Source organism: Chlamydotis macqueenii, chromosome Z (genome assembly GCF_036417535.1).
Source record: "Chlamydotis macqueenii isolate bChlMac1 chromosome Z, bChlMac1.mat, whole genome shotgun sequence".
Classification (NCBI taxonomy): domain Eukaryota; kingdom Metazoa; phylum Chordata; class Aves; order Otidiformes; family Otididae; genus Chlamydotis; species Chlamydotis macqueenii.
Window position 1 is genome coordinate 17,260,481 of NC_141593.1, and position 11,834 is coordinate 17,272,314.

At 36.7% G+C, this 11,834-nt stretch overlaps 1 protein-coding gene across 1 annotated transcript in view; it reads left to right on the forward strand.

Annotated features, from left to right (window-relative positions):
- Positions 1 to 2,655, forward strand: part of NDUFS4 (NADH:ubiquinone oxidoreductase subunit S4) — a 48,769-nt gene extending 46,114 nt beyond the window's left edge. Inside the window, exon 5 of the mRNA XM_086770274.1 lies at positions 2,447 to 2,655. Coding sequence (XP_086626400.1) covers positions 2,447 to 2,550 — 104 coding nt within the window. The 3' untranslated portion in view covers positions 2,551 to 2,655. The remainder of the gene's footprint in view (positions 1 to 2,446) is intronic.
- The last annotated feature ends 9,179 nt before the right edge of the window (positions 2,656 to 11,834 follow it).

Consider the following 11,834-nt stretch of genomic DNA (forward strand, 5'->3'; position numbering starts at 1 on the left):
TCATCTCTTTGGACATGTATTTTGTCCTACCAATTAAACTAAGTCTATGAGTTAGTATTGATGTTATTAGTTCAATATCCACTTAGCTTGCACCCTTAATTTTACCATAATTGAGATGTACCATATTTTTCTGCAGATACTGGCTTGCCTAAATTATTAGTCTGTTTTTTATTTAAGACAGCTTAGTTTTATGTGTATGATATGTGCATAATATTTTCTGTAGTAACAGCTTCAGTATCAGATGTAGCTGGAAATACAAATTTTATGATATTTAGTTCTGCCTTTAGAAATAAATTAGAAATGTAAACACACATTTACAGTGGAACTTAGCTTCTAAACTGAGGTGTTACTGAAGCATGTCCAAGTCTAGGAACAGGAATATTTACCTCTCTGTCCTTCTTGTATGAACCACCCAAGTTTTCCATTACAAAGTTCCTTAAGAACCTCAAGTCTAATTTCTGTAAATCCTAGATATTGCAGGTATGTTGCTATGATTGTGAAACCCAAGAGTTCTTTCTCACATAAGAACTTCAGGAACCTGAGATAGGCTATCTTTCTACCCTATCTGATGCGTTTTTTAAAGTAGAAATAACAGCACTGAATACAGTAATGGGAGAGATCTCTGTCCAAAATACAACAGCTGAGGATGGTCTGAAGTCAAGGCAAGGAGGAAACCCTTGTGACTGCATGAAATTCTTTTTTTTTGTCCAATATCACCAATGCAGTTGTTTAAAAACATACGGCTTTAGTAGCAAGGATGGAGAGTTTTTATACTTCACAGTGACCTTTAGTCAAGTGATGAGGGCGTTTCTCCAGAGACAATGAAATCTACTTTCTATGCACTTGGCTTATGTGGCCAGGGCTTCTGGGCAACAATAATCTCCCCCGCCATTGTGGTATTTTTATATAAGTGGCCTCCACTCTCTGTCATGAACAACTGAAGGTGCCTAACTGAAGGAGAATGTTCCAGAGTGTGAAACCTTATAACATATGGTGGCCTTGTGCAGTCGAAAGGTAGATGTAACTTTGTGGATTTCAGATAGCTATGGCAGCTCAAGTTATTGTGCTGGCAGTTGCCAGTCTCTTTTGGAGGCACTTGGCTGCTCTCTATCTAGTGTAGAAAAAGATGAAGCAATAACTTGGGGCTGTAGAGTCCAATTCCAGCAGCCAGGCGCCTCAGAGTTAGGCGTTATAATTCTAAGTTTTGCAATACCAGAGTCTGTCTCTGGATCTAGTTCTGTCTGTTTGCTTAAGCTTATATTTTAATCAGAACAGGAGGCAAAAGCCAGGGCTCTCACAGATGGAAGGAATATGCTTTTAAAACCTCTATTCCAGTATTTCTTGCAGAGAATAGTTAATTTGGAAACTAACATTGGTTCAGCCTAATAAACATGAGGAAAATGTTTCTATGACATTTGTGAATACACAAAATTTAGCCACAGTGTCATGACAACTTGTGTATCTTACAAGCCATGTTTTGATGGGTATATGTGTCTTGAGGGTTTTCTGTGAACATCTTAAATGTAAAAATTCAGATATGTGTTAAATCTTTTAGGACTTAACAAGTTTTTGTTTCAAAACTGAAGAAGAAAAGTATCATCTTATTAGTATCATTAGTAAAACTGCGTACTTAACTACTTCTAGCTTCAACTGTAGTATCTCAACTTTGAGTGAAATGCTGCAGCTAAAGAGACCAAACTTTGGAATACTGAGTGCTGCCCTGGCAACTTTCCAGGCACCTGGAGGCTGCAACCAATTTGCATTTTGATTTACATAAACACTAATGTCTCCACCTCCTCTTTTCTGACATTTTTTAGCATTTCTCTTGCTTAACTATCACATAATTTACTTGTCTTCTATCACTTTATTCCCTTTTCTTTTATTCCCAGTTTTTTATGTTCTTATAAAAATGTTAAGTATTAAACTCCTTTCTAATGCTGAGGATTTTTCTTTGCTCTTCCTTTCTTTGGTCCTCCCACCCGTCCTTTTTCTGTAGCTGTTCTCTCCCAACCTGTGGGATTGATCTTCTGTATGCTTTCTTTTTCCACGTTTCATTATCTTTGTTTTCATTTCCTGTCCCAGCATACACAGAGCTTTATTGCTTCTGTGATGCTATGGAGTTGTGGAGCCATGAACTTGCACAACAGTCAGTGTTCTCTGCTGAGCTTTTCACTGATGACTGTCAAGTTTTTGCAGGAGTAAAGAAGATTGAGCTACATAGTATAATGAAGTCTTATCAACTGAGACAACGGTCATGTGTCCCACCTATGGCATTTCAGTATTCTCTGCTGCCAGCTACAAAGGAATAAACTAGTGCATGCCTACATGAAGAAAAGATATTAAGGTTAAAAGGTTTAAGTTGCATTTACTCTGTATTGTATGCTGAAAATATTTAGAATTCTCTTTGTTTCTTGTCTCCCTCCACCATTTCCCCTGCAACCTCCAGGCTGGAGCTATGACGTTGAAGAGAAGAAGATTCCAAAACCTAAATCCAAGTCTTATGGTGCAAACTTTTCTTGGAACAAAAGAACAAGGGTGTCTACAAAATAGGTTGGCATTGGCTGTCTGACTGTGAATAAAGTCAGCTGTGCTATATTTATAGTCCATGTATAATACATCTCTTAATCTCCTAATAAATTTGGCCTTTAAACTGCAGATGCATCTTGTGATGTCTATTTAAAATGTTTTTGATGTCTCCAGTTGAACCTGTTACAAACTTTCCTATAAATAGAGGAGATTTGGAGTGTTCATACTTCTAAAAAAATGCTGTAGTAGGAATCTATCAAAAGGAATGTTTGAAATCAGCTGCAACTTTAAAGATTATGGTTTATCTTTGATGGTAATTTTATATTCACTATCTTGTTTAAACTTACCAGCCTTGCTTATACAAATTATCTCAATAGAAGCTGGGGTTTTTTCTTTCTCTTTCTGTATAAGAGAAATTTGTCAATTGAAGAGCAAAGTATGATATATAAAACTTAACATTTGAGTAAATGCAGACTATTCTATGTAAATGTGTATTATATAACCTCCTTTCTGCTCAAATTAATGTTGTCATTTTATGACTGGAATGGAAAGCACTGGTTTTTGTGTTGGATATGGGGAAATTTTAGTCCAAGAGATTGAGATTGCAATTCTTTCTCTGTGTTGTTCTTCAAAAATGAAACTAAGCCAGTTAAATATTCAGAGATTATGTAGGTGCCTCACACAGCACCAGCATATACTATTTATATAATTACAGTGCTTTTTTGTTTTTAATTGCTAGTTACATGTTTATCTGTTTCATGTTGCCTAACAAGAGATGTGGTGGTAGCATCTCAGCCTTAACATTGAATATATAGCCTAAATTCAGTTTGTCTAACATGACATTAAATCATTAATTTTAATAATGCTCAATATTATGTTTGGAATCCTTGGTTACATAACTATGGCTTTTGATTTATTCACTTAACAAATTGAGGTATCAACACATGACCAATGAAATCTGTTACAAATTGGGACACACACACACACTTTTCATATGTAACTGAGTTTTATCCCAGCTGTCACAAAAGAAACAATTGGGACATCTCTCTCCACATAGATCTAAAGAATAGTGTAAGTGCTATGCATGGATTCTAGCCTAAAGAAGGCAAAAAAACCCTACCTTATTCTGCCCAGGTTTGATTATATTCTTGTTTCATGTTTAACCAACTGCCCTGCATGCTGGCTAACACTTGTTTAAAGCATTGTTTTTGACCCACTTTCAGTGTAAACAACCAGTTGGCTCATGTCGCTATTTTCCTATCACAGACAAGAACTGTTATTCCAATTCATCTTCCTACTGAATTTTGAATGCTGCATTGTGCAGTAGAGCCTAAAGTCCTCCAGGAACGCCTAAGTGTAACACACGGGCATCTTAACAGTCCAGAATCTACTGCATCTCTTTGTATTCTGACTAAGCTTAATATGCTGATCTTACTAAGGAGATAGTAATAAGAAAAGCCATTAGGATTTTTTTTTTCTGTCTTTTACAAGTGAAGAGCAGCAAGATCTTAATTTAGTGGTCTTCAAGCTTTATAAGATTGTAAACATTAAAATTGAAAAGTGCTTGGATATCTAATGCATCAGATGCACAGCTTGTTTTTTAAAATTATGTAGTTCAGGGAAATGACTGATAAATGTTAGATAACTAACATTATATTTGGACGCTTAATATATGAAATTGCTCTATGTTAATCTGTAGTTCTCGTAACTACAATCAGTTTCATGTAGAGCAGTTTCTTTTTTTTTTTTTTGTTTCTCCTGCTAAGATAAAGGAAATATTCAAAGGAGAATTCAGTAAGTTCCCTTCCCTTCCTGAGGAAGAAAGAGTTTTCTTTTTTTTTTCTTGTACTGTGCACCCCACATTGAAGTCTTTAAGTTGTGTTTTAGCACAGACATTCTTTTCCTCTGATCACTTTCCTAGGATTTGGATATTTTTTTTCTCCTGTTGGATGGCTTCTTAAGAATGAGTGTTCTGACAATGGAAGAGAGTTGTTTATCATCACTGTGCTCTTCAGACCCTAGAATTGAAATTGAATGCAAGACCTTGCAGAGGACCAGTGCCTACAGGAGTATATTTAGAGATCAAAAATCCACTAGCTACTAAACTTATGCGAATACTGCAGCACTAGACTGGAACTGAAATTGTACAAGATGATCTGACCGTCTTTAAGTACCTTGGTGGTAGATGTAGCTGTGCTGCATCCAACTAATCTAAGATTTTCATGGCAGTAATATTTCAAGCCTCTGAAAGTATCAGAATCATAATGGGGAAAGAAAAAGTTTAAAGCCCCCGAACAAATAGAACATGTTCTTTACCTAGTGGGATTTGCGTTCATCTAAGGTATCTTACCACTTTTCATGGCAATAACAACCAAAAGAGTATTAAAGAATTACCAGACAATTGCATGCTAGCATTGCAGAGGAGCCTTAGGTAGATGTTACATTTACATTCTTTCATTGAGCTGTTTAGATTTGAGATATTTTCTTTACAGTTACGTAGTTCCCATTGTGGAAAGTCTTATGCAAAAAAATAACAGGGGCTGTTAACTATCTGAAGTAGTTTACACTTGGACTTGTGTAGATATATTGTGTGAAGTTCTGGAGGCAGAACTCTGCTGCTGAATGAAGTCCTTTCCCAGTTCTAGCATCTTGGTCCATAGCATCACCAGTTTCCTGAACAACATTTATTTGTCATTGCTGTCTCAGCTAGTTACATGTCACAATGAGATTTGAATGATTCCTGACAAGTCTGGGTGAAAGTTCTTCTTTTCAGAAAGAAGCAACATCTTAATCTTTTTCCTCCCATATGCTACTACTTTTACTGCCATCAGCTCTACAAGGTATGTGGCACCTATCTTTTTTTTTTTTTTTTAAATGTCATGTTGACCACATGAAAATTTTCATACATGAGTTTAGAAAGGTTGCCCAGTCCAGTACCATAATTTCTGTTTAAAATCAGGAATGTTTTTGTGAAATTTTAATTTTACTAAACCCTCCCTTTAAAAAAAAAATTTACTCCATGTTTGCATTTCCCCCTTTCTTCCACTTTTTCTCCAAGTTCCTTGCAATGACTTCTGTTCTGTTAAATGTATGCCTGTTACATCAATTCAGTGATGACCAAAACCAAAACCAACCTCATTTAGCTGTCTTTTGAATGCTCAGAATGGTCCTAATTTTTCTATTTTATGGTATTTCTTTTACCTAAGGCAAGTTGAAATGCTGGAAGTAAATGCTCCCCATTCTGTGGCTGACTACAGATAACAATATCTACTTTACAGTATAGGGCTCCTTACAAAATGTGGGTGCATGCCTGCAAATACTTCAATATATTTTGTATAGTTCTGTAGTGATAAAATGACATTTGCAGGATACCAAGCTATTTTGAATATTGGCAGCATTCATGGTTCCAACAAACAATTTTTTTTTTTATTATAAAAAAGTCCCTACAGCTCTCAAAGTCCTGATGTTGTGATGGAACCTAAAGACTGTCAGGAAACTAAAAGCATAGTTTCACATTTCTGGCAGTGTATTCTTAACTGTGCAGTTTGATGGATAATTTAAAACAAATCAGACTATTAAGTGATACTAGGAAATGGAAAATTTAATTACCCTTATCTGCAAAATTTTGTCGTGTGGTAGAAAAGGAGAAGCTGATTTGGACTAATTTTAGCATTTGCCTATAATTTCACACCAGGAAGTTGTGTAGATTTGTTTTGTACAGTTGTCTGACCTTACGTTTGGTTACTGGGCATGCCCGCATATTTTCTAATTCCAAAAAGAAAAAAAAAAGTGCAAATAAACCTGAAATAACAAAAAATTAATTTTAGACAGTTGTATAGCAAGTTTTGCTATGTCTGGTAAGGCAGCTTGCTTTGATAAGTCCTTGTTCTTATTCCTACATTCTGAGTGGGATTTATTTTTAATTTGTACTTGATTAGTACTGGAGCATAGCACCAACATCACAAGATTGCTGAAATAAATGTGCCTACAGCAACTTAATTGAACAAAAAGTGGCAAATTATTTTCAAATGCTATTAAAATGTGGATTTCAAAGGCAGAAAGGTCCATGTCTTGAACCATTCCTGTGCAGAAAGGGTGAATGAAAACCTTTTTGGACAAGTTGATTAAAATAAATACAAAGGTCAGGCAGTAGTTTTGTGAGAGTCCTGAAGGAATTCAAATTTGAAACTGTGTAACTATTATCTATGGCTTAAACATTTTGCTTAAATCTCTCTCTACCTGAGCAACAGGCAACAGGTTTTTGATTTTGGTTTATTGGGATTTGGGGGTGGGGGTGGTTCCCTCCAGAAATCTCTGTAAATCGTGCTGCGAACAGATACAATATCAAAATGATGTGTCAATTTGGTTATTTTAGATGTAATTCACTTTCATGTTCTTCAGAGGAGTTGGTGACTATGAGGACGAAGTGATTCAAGTAGTCCATTTGGATTTACAGAGGGTTTTCAAAAAGGTCTCTTAGCAAGTTACAGAGAGGCAACAGCATACTTAAAGATGTAAGTATCTTTTGTTTGAGGAGCAAATCTGTAGGGTGGAATTAGCTCTGCAGTCTACTGGAGAGAGAACTGAGAACGAGTATGGTAGTGGCCTCTAAAGTCACAAGTGGTGCAGAGAATAGTGTATAATTATTCACTGGTTTTCATACAGAGGCAGATCAACAAACTCATGAAGCTGCCGCATAAAAAAGTACATTTTCATATAGGAGATTTTGAAATTCATTTGCAACTTTTTGACTACTACAACTAACTTTACACTAGCTCAAATTCAACACAAGAAGTGCATGCAATAGAAGTTTGCATTAAACGTAAACTAGTAACCCATTTAGAAAAACCTGTGAGCTGAAGCCTGCTGACTGCTGGGAAAGGGTATCCTTGGAGTAGCCGTGTTTTTATGTTCTTTCTTTGGCAGTCACTATTAGCTGTTGCCAAAGCTGGGTTTGTTCAGGTGGATATCCTGATCTGGCACAGAATGGCTGTTCTTAGTACTATTTGCCAGTCCGGTCGGTATTAAAGCATTTCATGCTATTGTGTTTGTCACTGTTTTGTGATTAATGAAATACATTCTTTAAAGTGTACTCTTTAGAGTGAAGAAATGACCGCAAACAATTGCCACTATGAAGTGAATGGAGATTTACTACTAACCATCATGATCTTCAGTCATAATCAGATTTTTTAAGATAGGTTGTCATATTCAGATACTTACATGGGATTGAATTCCACAGGTTCAAAATTATTGTCTAATATTGCAGAAATATTTAAATGAAGATTAAATATTTTCATATTGCATGTACAGTTTACCCTCCTAAAACAACCCAGTAAAACAATGGCTTGACTTGATAAATAACTACAACGTTTCTTAGAAAGATATTGCTAAGTCAGAAGAAGCAAAGAAAACTGTTTATTCTGGTGTTGTGCCTGTAAATACTGAAAGATATTTTAATTTCTCTGTGTTAGGTGGAGAAGATGAGAAAATTCTTAGTATGTCTATCAAGTAAAGCAGTTGTCTTTTAACATGCCTTGGTTGTCTGTTACAGGAATATGTATGCAAAGTTGGAGTCAGTCTACTGAGATTATTTTTTTTTAATCAAATGCAAGCTTTGTCATTGCTGCCTTCTGCCTTAACCAGCTAAGGGAAGTAAAACATCAAACCGAAAAATAAATTTTAAACCAGCACATACACTCGTTACAAGAAGCACCTAATAAATTCTCTGCTTGTTACAGCACCTTTTCTGATCAGTTCTTGGGTGTTTCACTGTTTATCTATGATCTGATGTTGCCAAATAAGTGTTTTGTCAAAATTACAAAGCTGCTCAGACATTGAATTTATTTTTCCTTTCTTCCCATTTCCCTCACCTGATCCCCTTTGTTGCTTCACTTGGAATGTCTGCACAGTGCTTGAGAAAATATTTTTGACTGATAAATATGGCTGGGGAAATGCTGTAGTTACAGTGCCCTTTACATTGCAGACTCTCTTATTTATTAATCTATTGCGTGGGTCATTCAAGTTTTAACTTTCTAATGGTGTGTTTTTTCTACCTCTTTGGCAATACAGAGTTCCATTTTATTTTTGGGGTACTGATAGCAAAGTTCCTTTACCAGTCAACATCCTAAAGTATAACCTTCCGTTATATAAAATACCCAATAACTAGAACAGATATAAAATCTCATTTATAACAAATTAAGAAGATTCACTGAGACACTGTAAAAGAAACTAGTAAATATTTTACCACTTGAACTAAATGCTTTCTTTAATTTCCACTTTCATGATCCTTAGTTTGCAACTGCTCTTTACAGCTATACCTAAAAGAGAACTTGGGAGCAAAAGGTACGCTTGGCTCAGCAGGGAGTACTGAACCACAGCAATTAACCCGCACAGTAACTAGATTCCACGAGCTGCACTTGTGCAAGTGTAATGTAAGTAGAATGATTTAAACAAAATTACTTTAAATAACTAAACTATAAAAAAGGGAAACCTGCCACTGTGAATATAATCCAAATTTTTAAAATAACAGTAAATTGGAAACAACTTTGCTGCCGCCAGTCACTGTAACTTGGTGTAAAACTGCAAATGCCAACATCTCACAGTATCTGCTTTAGCCTGAGATGATCTGGGAACTACTCACCTGTCCACAATGTGGTTATCCACACTTAACTGGATTCCTGTGATAGCTGGTGGATTTTGATTAATTTAGCTAGTGTAGAAATCTGAAGAGGTAAGATGCCGTGAGCTTTAGAAGTATCTTTTTGTCTATTGCCATGGGTGTGATGTGAATGCTGAAGTGTTCATGTCTCAAAAGAGAGAATAAACAAGTTATTGGGGGAGGGCAAGGGGAATATCATTAATGGTTATTAAACACACAGAAGCCACCTCCGGGACAGAATACTCCAAAGTACATGATTCGGCAGGCATCCCTACAGAGCTGCCTACATTCATTCCCCATCAGAAGCAGGACCTGGGCTAGACCTTTACGTTCTTGTAACTCCTTATATGACTAGTTAAATTACTGCCATCTCCCCTGTAAACACCTGCAGTTCAATCATCAATACCACCTTCGTGTCTGAGAGAGAATTAATTTCTGATCGGTAAAATATCATCTAACTGAGGGTTGTTGAAACTATTATATCTCTATATCTGAATCTCCTTGCTTTGCACAGCTTAGGATTGAATTATCACAGAATCATAGACTAGTTTGGGTTGGAAGGGGCCTTTAAAGGTCATCTAGTCCAACCCCCCTGGCAAGGAATTACATATTTTTATTTTTATTTTTATTTTCTTGTGTTATATCAAGTTCCTTCAGCGTTTTTTTTTTTTTTCTGCCTCCTTTAAAAATGATGGTTGAAGCATCCCCCTCTGCTATAAAGAATGGCTGAGAAATGCCTTCTTTTTTCTTTTCCTCCAGACTAGTAGTTTGATTCAGTATTGAAGTCCTGCCTATGTCTCAAGATTCCATATGCTTTCTGAAGAAGGCATAGATGCTACCAATGAGTGCAATAGAGGAGTGGAGAGAGTTAGGTATACTCAGTGCTATTGATGTGACCTCAGAAATAGCATCCTCACTTCTTATCAGTGCTTACCTTCAGATTTTGGACTGATAAAGAAGCACAGGAGAGAGAAATTGCAGAGCCCGTGTTTGGACTTAAGCATTTATCTTCCAGAAGAGAGCCAAGAGAAGACCATGGAAGACAACATAGGAGTTCCATTTCAGGAAGGGCAGATGACTTATTATATGAAATATTTTGAAAGAAAGAGCTGAGATCACTTTCAGTTCCTCCCCCATGCCTGCTTCCTATCCACTGGAAGACGGGTTATGAGGAAAAGCAGGTAGCAAATACGATTAGCACTTCTTCTGCTGACTTTTACATGTTAGAACAGAGTAGAAAATAATCAGCACCTGGCTCCCCCACTCACCAATCACAGAGTGTGCCTTGGAAATTGTCTCAATACCAGGTTTCGCTTCTTGCCTCCTTTTCCCACACTACATGATGGCTTATCTTCAAAGCATTCCCATTTCACTATCTTCAGACAATTCTGTTTTGCAGGTGGAAGGCAGCTTTTTGTTTTTCCTCAACTTTGATCATTACCATATGGGCTTTCATACGTGCTCAGGGTCTCTTTCCAGGATCACGATTCATTTTTCTCTTCCTGGACAATTTTTCTGACCAGGTCTCTATATAAAAATCAACTTATACACAAATTGATGTGGTTCTTGTGAGTATTTTGGATTCCAGACAGAAATAGTTGTATGGTGCCAGGGACATAGATCCATGGCCTGGCCTGGGGATGAATGTTATCAGGCATGAGGTCTTATCTCAGAGGAATGTTAACCTAAGACGCAAATATCCATAACAGAAAACAAATGGTGTCACAGAAACAAAAATCCAGTTCTTATTGGTGCCTGTTGGGTCTTTTATTCTTTTCCATAGGCATTGCTTTAAAGATTCACAGTCAGTCGCTGAGTGATGTGGTTGTGTGCTCCATCCGGGTGCTACATTTTCTGGAGTTTGGTATTTCTTTTTTGGCCAGTAGGCTCAGCATCCCACATCTGTGTACTTAAATGACCTTCACCATCTCCTGAGGGTATAAAATGGCAAAGTGTAGCCAACTGTCTCATCTGTGATTAGAATTGCTAGTTGTGTCTAGGTGCTTAACTATTTTTATCTGTGGCATATCATTAATCTAGTACTATGCTAGCTCAAAAAAGGTTTTATTTTTAGGCTTCATTTTGAATTTTTTTAACCTATTAGAGTCCTGCTGTTTGAGTTGTCAGCAACATAAAAAGTACTCTGAATCCTGGCAGCTTGGAAATATTCTGTAAAAAATTAAGTAATACTGGGAAATGTTTAGTTGTTGAAATTACTGTGATTTGTGGGAAAATTCTGGCTTAAATAAGCATTAGTTTTGAAATATTTTGCAGCCAGGCGTAACTTCAGATCAAAAGCACTCAACTTGCATGAGAATAACCAATAGCAGGAAAGTATAATGTCTGGGATGGCACAATTAAGGGACTGGCACCTGATGCCACTACCTCCCAGGTGAATTCCCTAACTGTTAAACAAAGAAATTCCTGCCTTTTTTTGCTGACCCAACTGTTGCCCACTTATCTGCACAAAATAGGACTACTCCAAAGAAGTAACTGGAGCAAGGACTCTAGGTACTGTTAGGGTACTCATCTCGTAGGTGAATGACCCCAGGCCCTCATGTCTGATTTGGAGCCAGAACTTCAGTCTGAATCATCTGTCTCCTAGGTAGCTGCTCTGACTGTTATTTGCTCTAGTTTATGTTGCTCTTTT